General features: G+C 43.0%; 2 protein-coding genes across 2 annotated transcripts; one reads left to right on the top strand and one right to left on the bottom strand.

Moving 5' to 3' along the window:
- Positions 1-429: 429 nt before the first annotated feature.
- Positions 430-948, top strand: MSGN1 (mesogenin 1; the record flags this gene model as incomplete). The annotated part of the gene is made up of 1 exon (XM_084203313.1): positions 430-948. One exon carries the CDS (start codon positions 430-432, stop codon positions 946-948), a length of 519 nt encoding a protein of 172 aa, XP_084059439.1.
- Positions 949-8,949: 8,001 nt separating this feature from the next.
- LOC311151322 (uncharacterized protein) lies at positions 8,950-24,158 on the bottom strand (the record flags this gene model as incomplete). The annotated part of the gene is made up of 18 exons (XM_084201676.1): positions 8,950-9,000; positions 9,985-10,126; positions 10,547-10,736; positions 11,539-11,666; positions 11,745-11,818; positions 12,574-12,743; positions 13,294-13,411; positions 13,874-14,079; positions 14,227-14,344; positions 14,432-14,640; positions 14,715-14,868; positions 15,600-15,823; positions 15,915-16,248; positions 16,804-16,887; positions 17,450-17,593; positions 18,256-18,383; positions 19,203-19,317; positions 24,039-24,158. The coding sequence occupies 18 exons, from the start codon at positions 24,156-24,158 to the stop codon at positions 8,950-8,952; spliced, it is 2,709 nt and encodes a 902-aa protein (XP_084057802.1).
- Positions 24,159-25,355: the final 1,197 nt, after the last annotated feature.

Genomic DNA, 25,355 nt, shown 5'->3' with positions numbered 1-25,355 from the left:
CAGTGGCTTAAATTTAGGATGTGTGTTAGCAACCAATAAATTCTAGATCTGTAAATAGTTTTGTAAAATGATTAATTTTCTTTTTCCTCTCTCGGCACTTTTCCCCCTAGCGCAACGCTCAATGTAGATGCGCAGCCCTAATCGGTTTAGTTGCGAGAAGATAATCTTTTTTTCTCCCTTTCTTGCTGTTGCCTGTTAGCTTAAAGGCTTTTTAGCTGAAGGTTGATAATTATCACTGAGAAGAAACTAGCACATCAGGAGTTCATTTTCTATCTTAGCACTTCTGGCGCTCCTTTGAACTCCTCGCACCGAGCCCGTGTTCCCACTCTGTCACTTTCCTCCCTCCATCATAAAAAGGTCTCGGCGGCCGGCGGCTCCAGCCTTTGCTGGTGGGCAGAGGGCATCGCTTCTCCCGAGCGCTCCTCCAGCATGGACAAGCTGCACGAGACATTGATTAACATGGAAGACGCTCTGGGCTCGGAACACCCCGCCTGCTTGTCATCCTGGGACTGGAAAAGCGCCGCCGGGCCTTTCGAGCTGCACCCCGTGTCGCCCCCGCACAGCCTGTCCCCGACGCCCTCCTTCGAGTCCTACTCCTCGTCCCCGTGCCCGGCGGCGGCCGAGACCCCCTACAGCAGCGGCGGCGGCAGCGGCCTGGCGGGCTACGGCCTGGTGGAGTTCCCGGCCGCCTACCTGCCCAGCCCCGGGCAGGCGCGGCTGCCCAAGGGCACCAAGGTGCGGATGTCGGCCCAGCGGCGCAGGAAGGCCAGCGAGCGGGAGAAGCTGCGCATGAGGACCTTGGCGGACGCGCTGCACACGCTGCGCAATTACCTGCCGCCCGTGTACAGCCAGCGCGGCCAGCCCCTCACCAAGATCCAGACCCTCAAGTACACCATCAAGTACATCGGCGAGCTGACCGAGCTCCTCAACAGCGTCAAGCGGGCGTAGAGCCCGCCGGGAGCGCCTGCCCCGGCACGCTCAGGGTCTTTACAAACAAAAACCATCGACATTTCTTCCTCGTCAGAGCACGGCGGGGCCCGGTGTGAGAGGAGGACGGCGCCAGGGAAGGGGAAGCGCCTCTGTGCCTGGGACGCGATGCTGGAAGGTGATGTAGGAGTGCCTGAAAACCTGAGCCGCAGGTTGCTGAGACAGAAGTCTTGCTATTTGCCTTTTTTTTTTTTTTAAATAACTTTTGAGAAATATTAAACTTAGTCTGATACAAAAGTTAAAAAAAAAAAAAAGACAGCTGATCTTCGTAGGATTTACATATCGCTGTTCTGACTGAACCTGTTTTAGAAGGACAATAGTAAATCCATAGATGTTAAACTGAATTTAAAAAAAAATGACAACAGCTTCATAAGAATACTAAGTGTATTGATTTGTAGGCACTTTAATCATAGGATGAGGAAAAACGTGTATTTAGTTCGTGTATTGTTTATTTATCCACCTCTCCACTGTACCTAAAAATCAAGTAACTAAGTAATAGTGAGAACATCTTTGCATGTAAACAAATAAATCTGTCATAGTCTGTATCCTGTATTATAAATCTGATTGATAGATAAGTAAAATCTAGTGATGACTGCTAAATATTGAAAATGAAATATAAGCAAACTGACATTTGTATAGATAAACTGCTAAGTCCTGTCTTCTTTATTAATATGTACAGAAGTATATATTTTTTCTGTATTTAATGTGTAAAAAACCCCTTATCCAATGCAAATAAATGATGGAAGACTTTTACATCAAATTTCTTAAACAAATAAGATTAGATTATCTTACTCTCTGACATGAAATAAATTGATTCAGGTTTCACAAAGATGTGAAGTTCTAGTCTCAAGGTGTCCTGAAAGCTAGGAGGGCTCTGGTAATCATGTCATTTTATTAAAAGCCAATCAAAGATCAGCTATTTTCTACAGTCTGTCAGAGTCCTGTAACACGTGCACACAAAAGATTAAAAAAAACCCAAACAAACAAAACAACTGGGGATGTAATTTTAATTTTTAAGGACTTTGACTTTCAACTAATGGGCACCATACCACTGAAAGTATGTGCTGCTCTGTAAATCTCATTGCTTGACTGAGTCATAAGACTTGGCCTATGAAAGAAGCCAGAGAGGAGCAAACCCCAGTTGTGGGGAGCTAATTAAGTCATATTAACTTTTTCTGCTGGGGGAGATGTAAGGCAGAGAGAGCACACCAGCTGGAAGGTGACAGGTTTGTCTCTCCACAGATCAGCATGTCTCTGTGGGACAGCTGGTTTAGATCTGTGGATAAGTCCTGTAGCAGAGAAACACAAAGCTAAAACTTTATTCCCTTTTTTTCTTTTCCTCTGTTTGTTTAGAAGGATTAAAATTATCTTTGTACATTTTTTCTTCCAAGGATCAGCCTAGGCTGATTCAGTGCTCTTGTCACATGGTATGTGCATATTGGGGCAATCAGAATGAAATCCAGCACTATCACAAAAAAGCAACTACCCTCAAATTTATGCAGGTACTACTGTCACTCAGATGTAAGCATATCAGACATGCTTCTGTTTGTAACTAACCCATGTTAGATTTGTTACAGGCTTTAGTGTTTCAGCAAGAATTTAAGTAAAATAATTTTTTAAAGCCTTATAAAATTGTCAAATTAGAAATATGAGGTGGCAACGCTGATGTCAGAAGAGTATTCCTCAGTATAAATCTGTGTAGCTTATCCAGATTTCAGCAGATTTGCCACATAGGGAAAGTCAATCTGAATATTTTGGAAAGGATTGAAGTTGCATGATACTCATGGGACCTTGCACAGAACCATAACTGAAAGCCTGCTCCCACAATCTTTCTCAAAGACATATTTGTGGGAGGACTTCTAACCTTGGCCTTTAAATGTTCTCCACCTGAAACTACAGGTAGGGACTATGCTCTCCAGCAATGGAAGCCTATAGAGTCATGGTTAAAGCAGAGAAACAAGGAGCTAAAAGTTTATTTTATTCATGACCTTGGCTGGTCATGCAGCATTGTTTCCTCAGTTTACCTATCTGCAAACAAAGACTAATGGCCTCAGAAGGCTGCTGCTCACAAAGCTGGGTGATGCTGTATGGAGAAAGGCCCAGGAGGAGGAACCCTGCACCTTGGGGAAGTGGCTCAGTCAGCATTCCCCACCACCCCAGTGAAATGGGGAGAGAAATGCCCTGAAGCTGCTGAGCTGTGACTTTTTACATGCCCAAGGAGTTCCTCTCCTTGCAAGTGCAAGGTGGAACAACAGCTCAAGGTGAGCCATGAGGCAAGGCTGTGAGTCCCAGAAGAACATGGTACTGCCTCTGTGTCACTGAGCCAGACCTTGGCTGTGTCTACTCCCACTGCCCCAGGCTCCAGCAGGACAGGGCTGCACCCAAGCTGACCTTGGGGAAAGAGCTGCACTAAATCCCTCCCTGGGCCACAGTGGGGCCAAAGCCCACATCCACAGTGCAGATGGTTTATTAGACTAGGTTCTGCTTATGCACAATTTAATTTGTTGGATCCCCTCACAGGAGATCTCCCCTTTCACCTGTGGGGATGGTGGGAATAGCAGGAAGAAGTAGGAGGAAGAAATAGGGTTAGGACCTGCACATGGCTGAGGTTTCCCAGGATGTGCCAGATTTGTTCCTCCCCTTCAAAAAGAAATGAATTCTTGCTCTGCCTAACATGAAACATCTCTATAAACCCCACCTTTTGTAATTCGTCCTTTTGACACACTGATATTTCACTGATCCAGAGAAATTAATCTGAATTATTGTAGTCACAGTACAAGATCGTACAAGGCCTGCTGCTATTAAATGTTGCATTTTGTTATTCTCAATAATATTGAATAAAGTTCAGGTTCATCTTTTTCCTTCAGGCCCAGGAGTTTAGGATATCCAAGTGATATGAAAAGGATCAAGAGATGTCCCCCTTATGCTTATGAGTTCTACCTTTCAGGAGAGTAAGGTCCATAAAGCTGTATTTAATTCTAACAGCAATAATATGTAGAAAAGAGGCAAAAATTTGGACCTCAGTCTGAAAATGTTGCACAAGTCACAGAAGTAGAGAACATCTCTCACATACAAGCACCTTCTCTCAACACATGTTAAAAATCTACATGGAAATAAAGCTAAAATAGCTGAAAGGCCATGGCTGAAAAATTAATTTATACTCTGTCTGATAGAGTTTAGCATGCTGAGAAGATACAGGAGAGGCAGCTGGGGTTAGTCCTACACAATTAAATTTCTTACTAACTTGGAGAGCAGAATGTGGATCCTAAAAAAGAAACCATCACCACTAAAATATAGTTTTCTACTGTGTTCAGTCTTCTCAGGTACATGAAATCATACTTCTTAAGTAATACTAGCCATAAAAATGAAAGGATAATCCTCAATTGTAAAGAGAAAATGGAAAAAGTACATTATAAGAGCTTCTACAGAAATTAATCAATTGAAAAGGATTTTAGAACCTCAGGAGAAGCTTTGAGATACAGAAGGCCTTGCAGTTTGGTTGAACTACCAGTCCTTTACTCTCAGTTTACTGATGAGGTGATTACCATCAGTTGCTGAACATAAGTGCATTTTCCTGCCTTTTAAACAAGTATTTCCACACTTTAAAATACACACTTTTCATTGAGCCAGGGACCAGCCCAGAAGCAGGCTGAGGGCAAGAGAAATGATCAAGTGGCACCAAATCAGGAGAGATGGCTGGACCCCAGCTGCTGTGCCCCAGGCTGTTCTTCATGCTGAGTGTGCCCCTGCCTCCTCTCTGGGTGAATTGCTGAGGGGGGGACCAGGTGGAACCACGCAGTGCCAAAAATTTCAGAAGCCAGGGAAAAGAGCCCCACATCCATCCTAAACCTTTTATTAGGGAAGAAAAAGGCAGGGCAGAACAGACAGTTAAATATAATGGAATTTATACCAGTTTACTCCTTTGATGCTGTGAGCCAGTCAGTGCTGCTGGAGGGAGCAGTTGCTGGTGCCAAGGATATCACAATAGACTCTGGGTTCATTTCCTACCTCAGGGACCAGAGGCTGTTCTGGGCAGCTGGAAGGGTAAGATACTGCTCTATTTAGCAGGAGGCAGGGCAGTGCAATGGGGAAGGCATTGCAGGCAGGAGGAGCCCAGGATTCAGGAGGCTTGCACAGCCTCACTCAGCAGAGCAGGCTTTCCACCTGGATCCAGGAGCTCAGCAGCTTCTCTGCCCACTCTGTGCACAGGACTGTACAGCAGTGTTGGCTGCCAGCAGACATAGACCCTGAGCGAGGGCAAGGAGGTTAAATCACTTCTTGAGGACAAGAATAAGTACCTTGGAGAGAATATCCCCCAGTGGTTAAGGGCTCACAGTGGAAGAAGCTCCCTAGGCAAGCCCCAGCTCTGTGATCCATGGAGCTCACCCCCCACCCCCCAAAGCAGAGGCGAGCCTGGGGCCGCCCGCACACACACAGGGCTTTGAAATTCTATGCTGAGGAGCACCATGTAGGTGCCAAGAGGTTTTATGGTGACACATTTGGGCTGCACATAGGTGTGCTTGGGACAAAGAAAACCTCCTGCAAATGGGCTTCAGCCAGTTCCTTGGGAGAGCTGCTTCTCTGAGAACTGCAATATCCCCTCCGACTAGGGAAGCCAGGAGCTGTGCTTCCAGCTCTGCCTAGCAGTAGCTAAAAAATACTCCACAAAAATATAAATACACCGCCAGCTTCTAATGGATCAGTGACTGCCATGCAACCACAAATCCTCTTATTACTTTTAACAGGCAGGAAACTGGAACGAGAATTCACAGATCCCAATAAATCTGTCTGTTTCTCATGAGCTATAGAAGCTGGATCCTTCTGAGCCCCCATCCCTGATCAAGCCCCTGACTTTTTGCTTCTTTATACACCAACATCAGCCTAGGCTTGCACTCCTACAGTACTTGATGAAATGACAAGAAGGAAGACTCACCTTATTTATGCTTTAAAGCATTTCTCTCCAAGCACATGCCTTTCCAGCATTCTAGCTAATACTGTGTTTAGGTGTTTCTAGGCTCACAGGCACAAATAAAAGAAGACATATGGAAGCAGCTAAAAACTCAAAGAGATTTGTGGCAGAAGCCAAGACTTGAACTTCCTTAAGCTTTCCAAATCATTAGAACATTGTCAGAACATGTTTTCCTCTGGATAGAGGTGCATAGCATTTACTGAAGAGTTTGGCATGTAAAAGAAAAAGCAAAGGAATATGCCAGGGAGAGAAAATGAATTGGGACAAAAAAGTAGATGGCACTTTTCTTAGTTTTTCAATATTAAGTTGTTGCTACTTTAAGTCACCAAAACAGTAAAGTTTTAAAATACTGGCTGTCATTGAATGCAGACTACAGAAAAGATGAGATTTCTGCCCATCAGTGACTAGATATGGGGTTACTTATGAGCAGTGATTTATCAAGATTTACTTAAAATGGAAATAACAATCTGCAGTACATTTCTGTTATTGTTCCTATTTTCCTATAAAAACAAATCACACCAGACTTCTCTTTTCCCTTACCACTTTTGTCATTCACCTGTTGAAATTGCAGAAGACTTTAAGCATAAACAAAGAAGATTGATCTGCTTTCAACTTGTGTTAACAGGGATATAAAAATAACATCCCAAATACCAGGGGAAAAGCATGTGGTCATAAAATATCCACTTAAAAGGCAAAGAGGTGTTGATAAAACACTTGAAGAATTTTTTTCTTTTTTTATATATATAACCAGGAAGGCAGCTCCCGTATTTTAGTATAAACAGACACCTCTGAGGTAGAGAGAGTACCACTGTCATGTCTTAAAAGATTTTACTGATATTCAAATGGATTTTTGCGTGGAACATCTGACAAGAAGCTTTATATAATCCTTGTCTAACCATGGAGGGAAAGGTCCTTGAATTTATCCACATATCAGAAAGGTTAATAGAGAAGAGGACTCTTTACATAACTCATCCTTCAAAATGGCACCAAACAATGCTTTTAGAAGATCTGAGGAGTAGAGCCACAGTGTACCTGGGCATCACCTTGCTTTTCTACAACTCTTAAAAGCCCATCAACAGATAAAGCATCTCAAGGTGTCAACTAAGCTTATGAAAATAAATGAAAGTGTCCTAAAAAAGATTGTAAACACCACATTTCTATGTCTGATGATGTCCTTGAGTCTTGGTTTGAAGAAAAAAGACCTGAAAACCCAGGATGCCATAACCAAGACAGAGTGAACAGTACTGAAATGGGCTGCCCAGCTGCAGGCTTCTCTCACAGCAGTCTCTAAGTGTTACACTTTTCCCCCACATAAATATAAGAAAGTAGCTGGGCTGTGCTGGTGAAGGCACATGAAGATTGTCTTTCACTCAGCTGGAGAAAACACTATTTAACAATCTAATTTCTTGGGGAGACATGAGGTTTCTCATTTCTTGTCAGCACCATGTAAGACACAGGGAAGTCACCACACTGCTTGAAGCTCCCACAGCTCTTAGGTGCAAAATCCTGGCAGCACAGTAGAGGTGTCTCCCTTGATTTCTTAATGGGTTTTGCCTGCAGACTGAGCATACCCAGTCCTCAGACCAGCAGGTAATACAGGGGAAAGCAGTGAGCCCCAAGTCATTGACTTGTCAAATCTGCTGTCAGCTTTATGTGTTCTGCATTTTCCCAGTATTCCTCAATATCACAGCTCTATGGCTTTAGTCTTCACCTACAACAGGGGTAGCAAAATTAATCCTTCATCACAATAGCCTTCTCTACTGGAAAACAGTCTTGACATGTTTCTCATCATGAAGCCCACACAGATTTTTCCAGAAATGACAGTAAGAGATCTGCTACAGATATGCTTAGCCAGCAACAAGACAAGACTTACATGAGCTGCAATTACAGCTCAAACTGTTTAGTGGGATCTCTGTACAGGTAGCAACAGAGATACATTTTTTTTCTACTCCATGCTGTCTCACTAAGTGCTAATAGAGTCAGAAAATATGTTCTTGCTCAAGTTAGCTTTCACAGAAATTTCCTGTTGTATAATTCTCTTTAATCTAAAAAAAAGCAGACACCCATTATTGTGTGTTTACCTCCAAGGGATCAAGATTCATGCTAAGCAGTAGCTTTCATTAGAACAGGAAAATATAATAGTGAATCCAAACTCTTTTTACATCACTGTTCAGATGCAAAGAGGAAACCAAGAAATTTTTTATCCATTTAAAAAAAAAAAAAAAAAAAAAAAAACAAAAAAACACACAGAGGAAAATTTACAGGAGTCCCTAAGCATCACCTTCTCTAGTAAGGAAAAATCCTTAACACTTTGCAGATAGAGTCCATGTACTGTCATTATTACTATCACAACTCTTTGCTAAATTTTTTTTTCCCCTCGGCTAATCCTCAGAGAGGATACTCAGCTAAGCAGTCACTGATGTTACCTGTGAGTGATTTGACCCACCTAGGGAAGGCAGCTTTTGCAGAGCCACAACATTCCTGCAAGAATCACAGTTTACAGCTTTCCTGTCAACAGCCACTACAGGATCAAGGACGTTTATCCAATTTTACTCCAAAAAATGGGATGGACTCAATTTTTTCTTTTACTCCACATTCTTTTACTGACATTAAGCTCTCCCAGTCCTTTGTTCATACAGAAGCTTAAAAAATGAAAAAAAAGCATGAAGTGATTTACAATTAAGTTCACACTTGTTGCCATTTTCCTCCCCTACTCCAAAACAGCTGCTTCCAACTGCAAAGCAGCACAAGCTTCAGACATGTTAGCTGAGCAGACTAGGTCAGATGAACACACAAAGCACTAAGAGTTTAATATTGTAGAGGAACAGAGAAGAACAATACAATAATTTAACTTAAAGTTACACCCAATATTGGTTAACTGACCCTTTTCTCCATGGACTCTGATAAGCTATTTTCCCAGTAGATACCACAGAAAATTTTACTTGTGAATCTGGGCAGCAGGCTGTGCTTGCTTAGGCCACCTAACTGCAACTTTATAAAATGAAGTAGTTCTTGTCTAGTCTGTCAGAAGTTGGTGCATTCACCTGCAGGGAGAAGAGACGTCCACAGAAATCTGTTACCTTGCAGCAGCAGTACTCTTGGTGTTCCAATAGTGTAATTTAAGACTGACACCAACCTCTCCTTATTGTTTTTCTTCCTAACAAGCACTGGTCCAGATGACACTTGCCCATGTGGATGTGCGCTGTGGGCTGTAAGACATTTCAGCTTTTAATTCCCTGGACAGCATAATTTAGGACTAGAAGTCTGCAACCTGGCACAATTAGTGAGAGCACATGCCAAAGTGCTGAGCAAAAACACAGGAGAGACTTGAGACATGCCTGTTTTCTTACCAAATCTGTGCTTCCCAGGATTGCATCTCCTTGGACAAAAGGGGTCTAAAGGCTGTTGCTTAGTATTGCAGATCACTACACTGCAGTGGAAGTACAACTACAAGACAAGAATATTTAGATTATTTAGGGAAGTCTTATTTTGAATCCAAAGTGTACTGATCACAAAGAATATGAAGGTTGTGTCAAGGTGGGGGGTGGCCTCTTCTTCCAGGCAACTAGTGACAGGACAAGGGGAAATGGCCTCATATTGCACAAGGGGAAAATAGCCTCATAGGAGCAGGTCAGGTTGGGTATTAGGTAAAAGCTTTTCATTGAAAAAGTGACAAAGCATTGGAACAGCCTCTCAAGAAGAGTGGTGGAGTCACTATACCTGGAAGTGTTCAAAAAATGAATAGATGTGGCACTTCACAATATCATTTAGTAGGCATGATGGTCAAAGATTGGACTTGAGCATCTTGGAGGCCTGTTCAGTTCCTTTTGTGAACTGAACAAAAGTGGATGGCCTTTATTCACCCCTCCCAGGGTGTTGTGCCTTTAAGGAGGCACAACAGGCCCAGTGTCCAATAGGCCCAGGCAGCACTGGCCAGCTGAGCCCTTACACAGCACTGGCTGCATGCATCACCCTGGGCTCACCTGTCAGGACTGCCAACAGCTCAGGACAGAACAGAGACATCTGACCTGCTCTTGTAACAGAGACGTGTCCTGGACAAAGGTGAACATTCTCACTTCAAATCTCTTGAGGTGCTGGGGAAATTTTACTCTGAGGCTGTAATTAACTTTGTGGAAGACAGTTCTGTAGGAGTCTTTGTTGTTTTCACACCTGTTTGGGAAATACATGAGAGGAAATGTACTTGATCTAAACCTTCAACCAGACCTTCAAACACAGCAAAGAGATGAAATACAGCAGAGTTTTCCTCTCCATTTTCCTTGGGCCATAGGGGAATGAATAGGAACTCCCCAGTTCGTGATCCCCGCCTTTGCCCACAGTCAGGGTTGCTTCTTGCTCTTTCTTTCCAGCCAGAACTGTTAGCAAGAAGCACTTCTGGCCACTCACATGACCTGCTGGCCCCAGAAGGCACAGCCACTGTGCTGACACCAACACATGCCCCACAGATTAGCAGCAGTTGCCTCCAAGGTGACCTCTGCCACTTGCACCTCTGCCTCTTCCCCTGTCCTCCCACCTGAGGTACAGCACCTTGTGCTAAGCAGTTACCAAACAGAGGAGGGAAGCCTTCCTCACCCATGTATGAGGATGTGCCATTGGGGGAGGCTGTCCTGGCTTTGGGAGTTGGTAGCCCAACAGTCATCCAGGTTTAGGTCCAGTCTTGCATCTTTAGGCAGGAGCAGTTCAACTTCAAAATACAGAGCCTCCCCCAGGTATTTTACCACAGGATATTCTGATTCCTGGTAGGGCTCTGAATAGGATTTCTCTGCAAGAGAGTATTGATATTAGGAGCTTCCTTTTTATGGAGGAAGTGTCCACAAACTTTCTGCTTCATTCTTTTTTCCACTACCATTTGCTCTAGCACAGTAATACTAAGACCTGGGACAGCATACAAATGTCAAGAATTTGGTATAGAATGGCAAGAAGGCAAGATCAGCAATGAAAGCAAAAATCTCAAACATATTCTCTGGCTCAGAGGATCCAGAAATGAAACACTCCTTCTGCAAAAAGCCATCAATATTGTTATTCAAAATTGTCTCAAAGGTAGCAAGAAGATAAAATGAATTAAAAAAAAAAAACCAAAACATAATGGCCATTCCAGTCATCATGAGTGTTTGGTTCAGGCTTCAATTAACCCTTTCTGCAGGCATTAGTACTACTTTAAAGCTGTATCTTTGACACAGGTTACAACCATTCCAGTGAGTTGCTGAACCTGCTTAGCAACACTTCAGGAGCTCATAGGAGAGAGAAGCTGGCATCACATGCACTACACAAAACTTACATCATGCCCAGAAGCAGGAAAACCATACCTGTGTCAGTGATGCTAAGTCTGTTCCACTACCAATATTCAACCATTTATGTTGCATTTTGGAAGAGACAAGTCCTGTTAGAGGCCTTAAAAATTTTTCACTTCATCCTTTGATACTTTTAAAAAAGTCATCTGAACATGGTGCTGGGGAACATTTTCTACACTGCCTTGCTTGAGCAGAGTGGATGAGTAAGATCAATCTCAGGTCCCTTCTGGCCTCAGCCATTCAGGGATTTTAGAGTCTAATCATAGATGTTACCTTTGAAAAGTTGCAATGAAAGAGCAAGACAGCCAGACCCTGGTTTAATACTGGGTGGTGGGTTCTTCTTAGATTCATATGGAACATCAGCAGTCTGCTCGACTGCATAAAAGCAGAGAAATTTCAGCCTGAGAGAAAAGATTTAGCATTAGATTTTTTACAGCCAAAATAACATGCACAATGTTTTGTTAGGGAACAGCACTTACTGGTATATGGGTATTTCATTGCCAGGTCTGAAATAGAGTACCTCGTTCTCATATGTCACAGTTGTGCTGTTGGACTGAAGGATGCACATCATTACAAACAGGACAGTCACATTAGAGTCTGATTTGAAATGCCTACATCCCTCTGCTTGACTGCCAGATTGCGCTGAGCAGCGTATGCTTAGAAATAGGCAGAAATTACCAGCCAAAGGCCCACTGAACTAAAGCTGACCATAGTGACAGCTATGCCATAGTCAAGAAGGAAGTTTATTAGCTTGAATATGACAGAGCACCCTAGAAAGGGATGCGTGGGTCCTGAGAAAAACAACAGCTGTGCTTATTTACTGAATCAGTGCATAGAATGAAATGCAACAATGTGAAAGAAGCTGCATTTATGGTGATCTGAATTTAGGCATGTTCTAATTATTTGTTATTTTGTTTGTTTTCTATTTGTACAGTATTTGGTGATACAAATAGTACCCACTCTAGTCTTTGGGCATGTAGTCATTAGCAATACCCAAAAAGCTTCTGCAAGGCATACAAGTACACCTGACCAGCATAAACTCCCATTCAAGCCCACCATGAAACAATTCAGAGGTGTCAAACTGAAGGCAAGTTTCAGAAAGCACCTCTGACCTTGAAATAACATTTTTACTCAATAAGAAATTCTGCTCAACTGAATTTAGTAAGCTAAGAAAGAGTATAGATGTACTACTGTGCTAGTTTCAGCTGTGACTTCGATGCAGCTTGAGCTTAGCTCTGAACTTTTGCCAGGTCTCTAGCAATATCCCTACCCCAATGCAGAGTAAACTTGATGTGACCAAGTCCTTACCTTTTTACTTGTTCCACAAGCGTTCACATTGAACTTGAAGGTGGCAGTCCTCTCTGTCACTAGACTGGGTTTGCACTGTCTGTCCCTCAAGACAAACAGAGCAGTGTCCAGGTCTTCACTACCTACCAGTTTGATTGCAGTAATAATCACAGTGCCATTGGGCAGGCACTCTGAAAGAGAAATATACATTTTCATACAAATTAGGATTCAACCTCCTTTTGTAGCCTGACAACAAAGATTTTCTGAATAGATTTGCTGGGAAGTTCTTTTGGCAGCTCACAAGGAGCTCTCACTCTCTTCAAAAGAATTTTTCTAACCAAGATATTCCATACATTTCATACTGATGAGTTGTTAAAACTTAGTTATCTAAGGTTCTAACATTTTTAGAATTACTACTTTATATGCTGATTGTCCTCACATTCCACCAAAACCCCCCACTTCATTCAACTCTCAAAACAACCACAAAAATCCTTTAAATAGCTTCTTGATTCTGAGGTGTGTGGGGAAGTAGACTTTCCCACTTCCTTCCCCCGTTCCTGTACTAGGCAGGATAGCCACTCCAATGTTTAATTTGACTTGCCTTGTGGCATATTAACTGGTAGGAAATCTGACAAGCAAACACAGTGCCACACAACTCTAAAACCTAGAAACATTTCAGACTGCATGGCTTAGTTTTGCAACTCAAATAGCATTAACAGCTAATCCCCAGCATGCTATTACGTATTAGCTCTGAAGATGAAAATAAGCAGGAAACTGAGAAATCTCTCCTCTCAGCCAAGGTGATGTCATCCTTCAAGGTTAAGTAGAATGAAGCCTTTATTGCAGAGGTATGAAAGACCTAGAGATGACAATCACAGGTTAAACAAGAGAATAAAGACACACTGTTGAACTAAAGCATTCAAAAACTATGAGGGCAGGTTATCACAAGCCAAAGATAATGGTGCTTGAGCAAAGTCAAATCCATAGGGTGTATTTAAACAGGATGTTTTTAATCCAGAAGCTCACAGGGTGAGCTTTTTCAGTTGTTTTGCATAAGAATGCAATACAAACTCTACTGCATGTTTAGCTGTCCTTAAAGATGCTCAGCCATACACTAAATGCAGAATGTTTCTTTTTTCTTGCCCATTTCTGCCAACATTATCTAAGGGAAATGAAAGTTTTCTTACAAGGGCAAAAATAACCCTCCATTATACCTTAGAAGACTGTCTAAAAGAAGTTTTATTTTACTTCCAAGAATATGTCCTGTTGACATCTGCCAGCTAGAACATGCCTTTCAATTGCTACATGTTGGCAGCCTTACCTCATAGCTCACATGGGGAGAAAGGAAAGGGACAGAGATTTCCAGGTGAGTGCCATTGTCTCTGAGAATGTAATTGTACTTCTGTGCAGCCTCTTGGGTCAGCTGCCAGTCTGAGATGAAAGGTAGCCAGTTTTGGTCCACATTCCCACGAGTGATAATGAGATGAAGGTTCCTCCCATCACAAAACCCTGTGGCACTGGGCAGTACTGCAAAACAGCCAAGAGTCAGCCAGCTGCCATCAGTTTAGTGCAGCTCCCTGGGACTGGCAGTATCCCTGGCTGAAACCAGCCCAGCTCACAGCCAGAGTTCACAGCCAGGTTGGGGCAGTTTACCCCAAGCTCCACAAAGTTTACCTGCATCTTTCACAGCTGACAGTGCAATTACTGGGACAACAAAGGTCTCACTTGATGGATAGGTGATGAATGTGAGGGTGACATTCAGGGTGTATGCTCTCATGTCCTCTCTCATGTACTAGAAAAATCATATTTAGACATGAAAAATCATCAAGTGATATCATCATTTCTATACTGTGGGATGCTGCAGTGCCTTAGTACACACCTCTTTTTTAATACTTGGTGCATCAAGTGAGATTTGTAGTACATATGCTTTGCTTCCATTAGCATAGCTGGTCCTGTGTATTAGGTAGCCATGCTGAACAGCTTCAGGTACCGCCACAACAACCCCTTCAATGGTCAAGTTCACAAGCTCAGCATCTGGGAGGAATGTTCCTACTGTAACATTCATTAGCCCTGCACTCAGATTTACATCTGAAAAGAAACAAACAGCATTAAGCTCTCAACAGTACCAAAACCTTTGGTAAATTCAATGTTCAGCTACTTACTACTGGTTATAGCAACTTCTGCTGGTTCAAATGGTGTTTCTATTTCCTTGATGATGGTATGTTTGGTTAGTCCCCATTTGTTGTCTTCCCACTGGTGTTCCAAGAACAAGTTGATGATGTATTTTACCCCAAGCTGTCCATTGCTCACAGAAGTCTAGAATTCAAATCAGTACCCTTTAGTATGGCTTGATTTTGCATTAAAGTTATGTTGGAGCATCCTAAGGCCAGCTAAATCTACAGCCCCAGCCAACTGCCCTTTTTGCTCAGAAATCCTGAACTCTTGTGTCCCTATTTAGATTCTCTCAGAACTCTCAGAGGACTTCCTTTGGAAAATAATCTCCCACTCCCCAAGATTCAAAGGAGCAGGGGACTGTTTCACAGTGAACAGGGTATGCAACCTCACCAGAAGTTCAGGTGCCACATTTGCCCAGGGTTCACCCCAGGCAGCTAGATTTAGATGCGTAGTCCCAACCCAAGAGCACGTGGCCTGCTGGACTAACAGGTTATTCCCATTCTCTTAAGTGGTCTGTGTAAAATACAACAGAACCCATGCATGCTTTACAATCCAGTTAGAACCATCTCACAGGACTATGACACCAGGAATAATAGGTGAAAGCTCCATGCTAACCCAACTAATTAATGAATCAATAGTTCTGTGTAGGATTCCGTCTACCTGTGCTTGCAAGAAAAATTCTTCATAAAGTGGTGATTACAAATACTATCTTTGGTCAGGGCTTCTGGAGTTTTGACAAATCCTTTGTTCTGCCTCACTCCCACACTCCCATCTTTCATTTGAAAGGCACAAGATGAAGAATTATTCCTCATCAGAAAACAAACATACATCCCAGAATATTGCTTGCATGGTGCATAATATAAGTCACTAACCTTGTAATAACCACCTTCTGCACCTATTGGAATCTTCATTGTAATTGCTGTTAACTCATTCAATAACACATATTTCCTGGAAGCCATTTCCTTGGCAGAGAGTCTGTGTAGATCCACACCAGCTTCCACAAGCACATCCTTAAAGCTAGTCATTCCAGCAGACAGTGGTGGAATATACTTTGGAACAGTCCAGGTGATTGTTCTGTTCATGTAGTCCACACCATCTTAGGGACAAGAGATGAAAGCTGTCAGCTCCCTGGTTGTGAGTCTGTCCCTGTACATTTTGGCATTGGAGCATGGCACCACACTCCTTACCTACGGGACATGCCACAGCAGTATCCACCATCAGGATCACCCACCGGTATTTGTAAAGTGTACTTGACCTCAGCACAGAAAAGGTAATTCCCTGATCCTGCAAGGAAGGAATCTGGTTAGACCTGCCCAGCCTGGCAGCTTTTTGGGCCAGAAGGAGCACACCAACCTCGACCAGCTGAACTTGGGCAGCAGTGTATGGCACTCTCAGCAGAACCCTGGAGTCGGAGGCGTTGAGTCCATAGCCTGCACTCCAAGCATTGCTCACAAGCAGAGCCCTTTTTTCTTCTGGCTGATGAAATACTATTTGCCATATTGAGGCTTCTTCTGCCTTTGCCTGCCCAGAGAAATGTATCAATAGTTTAAACATGATGTTCAAAGTCACAGGTTTATTGCATTGAATGATTTACTGTGTTGAACTGCACAACAGTTTTGTTGCCTTACTTTGAATTTTACTAGTGGGCTACCCCTCCAGCTTTCCCCACCTCATGCATACAGAAAACTTTCCATATTAAGGGCAACAGAGAATGACTAATGGCACTAACTTATTGCTGCAGACTCTGCACACACAAGAGTCCAAGAAAAAAAAAAAGCCTCTTCACAGTATTTTTTTCTGGGATTTTAAAGAGGTTTTTGTTTGCGCAAAAAACAAACAAACAAACAAACACCAAAACTATCTCTTCCCTGGGGGAAACTTGATTTTTGCCCTGGAGACACAGCCTACAACTGTCTGTACTTCTAGTCTATAAAAATATACTAAAACTACTTGATACAGAAGTTCTGTTATTGCTACTTAAGTACTTTTTGAAATTACTGCGTGGTTAATGAAAAGAAAGATGGTTGTGCCAGAGGTAGCACTAGCTTTTGCTAGAAAGAAAACCTGTAGTTTTACTTCTGGAAATACAAGAGTCCAGTCCTCAGGTTCATCTTGAATAAAGTCTTTTATAGTCTGTGGAACCTCCCTCCTGACAGAAACCTGAAGGGAAAAAAACAACTGTAAGGGGTTTGCTGATAGCACTTATTTCCTTGTCTTCAACACCCTACAGGCCTTTTGCAAGGGAAACCAGGATTTCCTAAACGAGATGCTGCCATGCCTGGTGATTCACCTGTAGTCTGCTTGTTTTCAGTTTCTTTCTATTTTCCACCTATCTTCTACACTCTATTTCCACTTAAGATCGGAGTTCTTGACTCCAATGTTCTCTTGCATTCCTCCCCAGCAAGGAAACTTCCTTCAGGAGGTATACATTCTCTGTTGTCTCAAATAAGATTTATTGGGGCAACATTCAGTGAGTTCAATCTACAAGCTTAACCTTTTTAATATGATTTTACAGCTTTATTAGCTATTACTGCTAATATGAGTTATACAATCATAATATTAATGTATTACTTAAGATGCATAATGCACACTCACTAACAAGCTGCTCATGATGGGGCAGTCTGAAGCTGACAAAATTCTAGGAATATGCATTGGAAACACAATCTAAGAGCATCTTGCAGTACCTGCCTCTTTACTTCTAACACTTTGCATAAGTACTTACCTCCATGTAGTTATTTTCACATTTTATCTCTCTGGGACTCCACAGACCATAATGGCAACTTGCACTCTGCAGATGAGTTGTAGCATTGCTCATATCAGGAGTGTGAGATGCTTTGATTTGTATAGTTACTGTGAACACATCTTTCTGTGTGGGCAAATGGAACATTTGCCTGTTAGACTTCTTTTCCCTACCTGGGCACCACCTATCCTTGTGACCCTAAATTAAATTACAAAATACACCCACCAGCCTCTGCACAGAAGAGTAACTCCATACTGAAGCATTATCACTTTCAGCTTCATTAACTGCACAAGATATGTGCACATAGCTACACAGCAACATAAATATTTTGGGCAGCAGGTTTGTGCCTTTTGCACAGCCCCAGAATTGAACAATAAGAAAACAAACAAACAAACCTAAGAGATGGCTGATTTTGTGTTTTATGACATAGTAGCAGTGAGCCAGCAAACAAAGTTTTAGCTTTTACTTTGATGAATCTCAAGACACTAAATATTGTTAGGGCAGAGTGCAATATGGCTGCTAGATACAATTCCCTATTGCAATCCACAAGAAAATAGTTGCCCTTTAAGTGTGATATATTTCATGTATTCTTCTGTAGGCCCTCCAAATGGCAGTGCCATGGAACATTTTCAGACCTCTGGATACATTTGAAGAAAATTTTATTATTCTCTGCTAACAGATACTCAAAGCATTATGACACCTCAGTTAATGTCCATTAACAATTCAGTAATTTCTTACATAAAGTTAGTGTACAAGAGCACTGTAGTCAGAGTCTGTAACAGACTTACCTCCAAGTGAGAATGGCAGCTCAGTGCAGAAGCACGGAGCTGAATGCTCCTGCAGGTGGTGTAAGTTACTGTATAGCCACACTGTGCTGCCATGGCCTCATCGAGCTCCCAGGCAGTGCCAGACTGATCTACAGGCAAATAGAGAGCAAAGAATTGCATTAACAAGTACAACTCCTGCTCTGCTAACTCCTTGAGAAACCTGCTCTGGCATCAGAGCGTTTTTGTGCAGGAGTGAAGATGTCTCAACAAAGAACACGTTTTAAGTGGGTTTTGACACAAAACCTACTTCTAGAAAAATGGATGGCATGTAGAGCTTTGGCATGTAGAGCTTTTTCAAGGCCAGATTTACATTTATACATATAATCTTAAAGCAGGTGTTTATATCCCAAAAGTACTATCACTGTGCCCTTTCAGTGAAGCTTTTCACAGAAATGTACCACTTGCTGACTACTAAGTCCACAGCTAGAGGGCCCAGCTAATTTTTAAACTTCATTAAGTATACACCTCCACCAAGCTGAAGCCACTAGTACAAAAATAATGTGCCAGCTTCAGCTAGTGAATTTTCAGAACAGTATGTGCTGTTACTAAAAAACATTGTTATCACAAAGGAAACCCATGAGATGTTCCATGAGATCCAGCTGTAACATGCCTAGAAACTATTGTATGCATTTCAAGCTGAACCCAAAACCAAGTCTGATCATGGCTAAGTTATCAAAAAACAAGTCGACAGTATAGGTTACACAGAAATCAAGGTAGCAGTTGGGTTTGCTTACAATGAGATCCAGCCTACAAAGCTCTATAATAGTAGAATAATCTAGTATTATATCTAGGGAATTCTAGTATACATAATAAAATATCTGGAGAATTCTAGTATAGAAACACCTCAGAGAATTTTAAACATTTCACCATATGTAATTCTCTTACCAAGTTCTTCTACGTCAACTTACCAACAACAAAAAGAGATAAGTATTTGTCTTTAAAGTATTCTGCACTCAGTGTTATCCTCAGAAGGTCCCCCAAGCACTCTGAACTCATGGGTCCTGTGCCAGATGTATGGAAAAGCTGTTAAGATGGGGATTCAAAATGAGATACAAACAAATCTGCTATTTCACATTTTGCTTTATAAAGTCAGTGTTGTGGCAGTCATACATCTCTGGTCAGGAGAGGTGAGAGGTTGTGTTTATACTGGCAGTAATTCCAGGAGAAAAGCTAGCTCCAAAATTAGTATCCTATTAGTAATGGCTTTTGATGATTTGGCAATGCCACCTGCAACAGCCGGTCATGGAAATAGGATTTTGGAACACGGTCAAAAAGGTACTGCATTGGCTGCCCCAATCTGAACACCTTCGATGAAATAAAACAGAATGTCAAAGTCCTACACACTCCTGAAAAGAGGAAAAAAATCCAACCTCTAAACCAAAAAAAATCCCAACCAAACAAACCCTACAAACCAACCACAAAATAACCAGAAACTTTCACCTGTACCCCTCTATTCGCAAGAGCCAAAAGTTAGTTTGGGTGGAGAGCAGCCACATAAGCTGTGCCCTTCCATCAGCCTACCCTGGTCACTTGACCAAGTACCAGTACCAGAAGCCAGCTGCTCACACTGGGAAAAGACCACCCAGGAACAGAGAAAATGGCTTGAAAAGCTCCAGTCCCAAGCTATCACCACAGCAGAAACCAGGCCATGGCTCCCAAACCTCTTCCAGGCAGGAGGCAGGTACACACTGTCCTAAGGGCAGGAGCAGAGACCAGAGAAGGCTTCTCATTTGGCACACACATCTAATAAATGGGGATTTGTTGCTTCAAACAGGAGTTTCTATGGCATCATGACCTAACACCAGCTAGACCTTTTACAATAATGGTGCATTTTAAGATCTGAGAGGATTCTTTTTCCTAGAGGCTTCAGCACTGTAGGCTGATGTTTACTAGTGATGCCATTCCCACATCAGAGACAGTCCCACTAAGGAGCAGCAGACAGATGTGGGTGACCATGACCCTATTCCAGCCACACTCCAAGCTACCAACTGGATTCAGTACAGAAGCTAGATAATTGCTCCAAGCTGGATAAAACCTTCTCCAGTATCTGTTTGCTTTGATCTTTGGGGATGGCCAAGGCATTTTATACAGGACCCACAGTGAGTAGGGCAGACAGTCCTAGAGACAGTTCTCTGCATCTGCTGCTCCAGGACCAGCTCTGTTTTGTAAGGAAAGACTTTTGGCTGAGAAAACAGTTTCCTCAGATGAATCACTGCTGTCTTTATAATATTTTGTCCTGATTTTGTTCATTTTCTTCCTAGTAGCTGGTACAGAGCTGTATTTTGGATTCAGTGCAAGAATTCTGCTGATAACACACTGAAGTTTTGGTTGCTGCTGAGCAGTGCTTGGCATCAAGCCAAAGACCTTTTAAGTGGTTCATTCTGTGTCAGGGAGGAGGTACACAAGAAGCCAGGAGAATTGATCTGAACTGGCCAAATGTATATTCTATATAATAGACTGTCATGACCTATATATAAACTGGGGGGAATTGGCTGGAGGCACCAATCTCTGCTTGGGGACTGTCTGGGCATCAGTTGTAATGAGCAACTATTGTGCATCACAAATTTTTCTTAGGTTTTATAACATTAAAAATTAAAATTATGATTATAATTTGTATAATTAGTATATTTGAATGAGTTCTAGTTATTAAAATATTGTTCTCAATCCTTGAGGCTTTTCCTGAATCTCCTCCCCATTCTGCTGGGGGCAGAGAGGATGAGGAATGAGCAGACAGCTGCCCAGTGCTTAGCTAGGTTAAGCTATGATAAAAGACCTCACATACTGTATGATGACTAACAACAACTACACTCAAGAGAATAAGAATAAATTCCTTATTAATTCATCAGTACTTGTTACCAGAGCGAGGAAAGGTAGAATTATTTGCTTAATATAGTGACACATGAAACTAAAGAATGCAGTTTCTAGCAAATCCCTGTATGTTTAAAGTTTCACAGAAAAACACGAAAGTAAGGCTGCCACAAGAGCCTCAGACTCTTCTGAAACACACACATAAGCCTAGATAACACCTATGGAAAAGCCTGCACACTGATGTGAAATCAGTTTGTAGCAGTATTACCTGATGTCTCTTGAGTCCATGCCCCAGAGAAAAATATCACTATTAGTAACAACCTGCAAGAGAAGAGAGGGATTAGCAGTAGTTTCTGCTGTGACAAGCTGATAACAAATTTCTTGCTCAGAAAGTTCTTCTCAGAATATTAAATTAGCCTTAAGTTTAGGCCATCAGTTCTAGACTAAGCAATTGGAAAAATTAATTTTCCTTAGTCATCACTAGGAAATTAGGGAAGATAAACCAGAAAAGCTAATACATTTAATACCTCAAGTAAAATAATTTATGTTTAGTAGCCACAGAGCTCTCACCTCTGCACCAAGCTCAGCTTCATTGTTCCTTTGTTCAGCCTCTATGTGTGGTGCTTTTTCCTTTATAGCACCATACAAAAAAAAAAAAAATTTTTTTTTTTTTTTGCATAGAAATCAAAGCCTTTCTGGGTTTTCAATCTTGGGTTAAATAAAAAGGCTGCCACATTTATATTGATGAGGCCCTTTTTCAGCTGTTTATCCTCCTAATTATGAGCCTGTAATTCACATCACCTGATTATTTGCTTTACTGATTAAATCTACTCCTACTTGGTTCCCGGGTCTCTCTATTTTTATGTCTGTCAGCTCCTAACTGTCAAGTTCTCAAGACTAATTTGGTTAGAGCAGGTTTCTAATAATGCCAAAATTGTGGATTTGATTCCTCCTATGGGCCATTCACCTAAGAGTCGGATTTGATGATCCTTGTGGTGCCCTTCCTACTCAGAGTTATTCTGTGAAATTGGTGCTGCTTTGATAAAGCATGAGCTGACCCCTCATTTTGCAGCTACTGTGCTCTTGTGTGGTGGGTTGACCCTGGCTGGATGCCACGTGTCCTCCTCAGGTAGACAGGGGAGAGAAAATACAAGGAAAGGCTGGTGGGCTGAGATAATGACAGGGAGAGATCAGTCACCAGTGACAGTCTTGGGAAAAAAAATTGACTTGGGCTGCCAATCAAATCAATGTACAATAATGAAAAATAAAATCTACATCTTAAAAGTACTTTCCCCTTACCCATGCACTCCACTTCAATTTTTCTCCCTCTTCCCCACCAGCAGCACAGGACAACAGAGAATGGTGGCTGTGGCCTCTCCCTTCTCCTCAGGGAGAATCAGAATCCCAGAATCACTAGGTTGGAAGAGATCTTCAAGATCATCAAGCCCAATCCAACCCTTACACCTTAACTAAAGTATGGTGCTGAGTGCCACATCCAGTCTGTTTTTAAACACATCCAAACGTGGTGACTCCACCACCTCCCTGGGCAAACCAATCCAATACTTTATCACCCTTTCTGTAAAAACTTTTTCCTAATATCCAACTTACATTTCTCTTGGGACAGCTTAAAACAGTGTCCTCTGGTTCTGTCAGTTGCTGCTTGGAAAAAGAGACCAACCCCACTTGACTGCAGCCACCTTTCAGGGTGTTGTAGAGAGTGATAAGGTCACCCCTGAGTCTCCTTTTCTCCAGGCTGAGCACCCCCAGCTCCCTCAGTCATTCCTCACAGGGTTTGTGTTCCCAGCCCCTCATTGCCCTTCTCTGGATGTGCTCAAGTGTCTCAAAGTCCTTCCTAAACTGGACTCCTCACAATCTTCCCCTGCTCCAGTGTCCCTCCCATAGAAAACTGTCCTATGTGAACTTTTCCAGTCTGAGTCCTTCCCATAGGCTGCAGTTCTTTGCAAACAGCTGCAATGTGATCCCTCCTGTGGGATGCAGTCCTTCAAGAAGACACTGTCCCCCACAAGTGCTGCCAGCAAACCTGCTCCAGCATGGGCTCCTCTCTCCATAGGCCACAGGTCCTGCCAGGACCCTGATCCAGCAGGGGCTTCCCACAGGGTCACAGCCTCCTTCAGGCACCCACTGCTCTGGTGGGATCCTCCTGCAGGTGGATCTCTGTGATCCCAAGGACCTCAGGGGCACAGCTGCCTCACCATGGGCTGCACCAGGGGCTGCAGGGGAATCTCTGCCCTGGCACCCGGAGCACCTCCTGCCCCTCCAGCACTGTCCTTGGGTCTGCAGGTCTGTTGCTCTCACATGTTGTCACTCCTCTTTCCTGGCTGCAGTGGCATAGGGCTTTCTTTCCCCTTCCTAGCTCTCTCATCCTAGAGATGCTGTCAGCATCCCTGATCGGCTCAGCCTTGGCCAGCGCACGTGTCCTGGAGCTGGATGGAGTTGGATGTTGGACATGAGGGAAGCTTCTCACAGCAAGCCACCCCTGTAATCCCCCTGCTATGAAAATGTTGCTACCCAAAGCCAGTTTGTCCTGTCTCCTCTGTGGAGGATTTTGCATAGCCTTCCCTAGACAGCTGAAGTCTGCCAGAAGCAAATGTATAAAATGCAATTTTAAGACAATTGGGTTAACAAAATAGGAAGAAACTGTTGACCTTTAAAATAAGAGGTCAAAACCAACAATAAAAGGGAACATAGCTAGAGGCTGATGGGTGTCACAAACTAAATGAAAATTAGTATCTTATTGGGGGATGTGTAGAACACCCAGAGCAGAAATGATCCTCAAATTTGGAGAAAAATTAACCCAATGGAGAAGTGAATCTGAGCAGAAACAGATCTGAGAAAAGGACCCTGCCTTTGCTGCATGCTGAAGGCAGAGATGTTACACCTTGGGCCTGAGTCTGGGTGAGTGGACAGTGTCCCACCACGTGAGCAGGAGTGCACTCTGGCGAGCTGCTGTGACCAGGTGAGTGAAGTGTGTGAGCAGGATGCTCCTGGCGCTGCTGAGCTGAGCTGCTGATGCCCAGAGCATGGCCAGGTCGCATAGTGAGCAGCGGGGTTATTGTGGTGTCTGTTCACATTGTCTGAAAGTGCTGAGCACTGCTGGTGCTCGGCATTGTTTCCTAAGGAGTGCTCAGAATCGCCTGCATCCCTCTCTCACTGCCCTTCGGATCGAAATGAACCTTATACTGGGGATACTTCTGTCCTAGGCTTATGCCTGTGACATTCGGGGTCTGCTCCTCCCTTTGCTCGTGAGAAGGCGGCAGGGGCCGCAGGGCTGGAGGATTTCTTTGTAGTTGAGCCCGATGTCCTGGAGAGGGAGCCGGAGGATCGCCCGGCCGCTCCCTCCGCTCCGGCACCGTCCCGGGAGCGCAGCCCGGGGAGCGGGCGCTGCTCCGGGCTCGCTGTTCATCCCAGCAAAGATTGCACAGGATGGTTTTAAACTGCCCTGTACTTGTGCTGCTGTCACGGGTAACCTCACCGAACCTCTCACACATCTTCAAGACTATAAAAAAAATTAATTGAATGTGAAACCCAAAGTTGCCGTGCTCCAGAAACAAGTGTGATTCCCAACTGGTTTGTGTCACAGTTGTTTCCTTCTGAAATTCCCTATGTGACAGATTTTTAACTTTAGAAGGCGTTTTCCTCAGAAGCACTATCCACCAAGTATATAATATAAATAATGAGTTCTAATAATAAATAAGCCCTTGATCAGGCAGTCAGGGATTAAATATTGGACAGTATGACCCTGTTTATTATTGTTAGAGCTGAGACCATTTGAGTTATGGATTTATTTCACTGCGCAGTGTGCTTTTACAATGTTACAAAAGGGTTTTTCTATTTTTCCCAAACTTGATCTTAAGTTCCACCAAGGAACTGCCTGAGATTTCATCTAGTTTGCATGAACTCCAGTGGACATTTGAAGATCTGCACTGTTGACCAGCACATCACAAGTCATGGTAACCTTGGCTCAGGACAGTGTCAAGGCTGCCTATGCTTTTCCGTCCCAAACAGATTCCAGCCAGCTTTCCCTTAATTCTTCAACCTGCCTTCAATTCTTCACATGTAGGCTGAGGCTATAGGGCAACATGGCATTCTAGAGGTGTCTCACTCACTCCTTGCAGTTTAAACAATATCACAGTAATTAACAACCATTTACCAGAATGGAGAAGAATTGCAGTAGGTCTGCTACAGCACAGCCTTACCACAGTGTTACTGAAAACATCACACAGCTAGTTTAC

This window comes from Fringilla coelebs, assembly GCF_963513975.1.
Source record: "Fringilla coelebs genome assembly, chromosome: 3".
Lineage (NCBI taxonomy): Eukaryota > Metazoa > Chordata > Aves > Passeriformes > Fringillidae > Fringilla > Fringilla coelebs.
The sequence above is the reverse complement of the archived record's forward strand: the minus strand, read 5'-3'. Positions and strand labels throughout refer to the sequence as shown.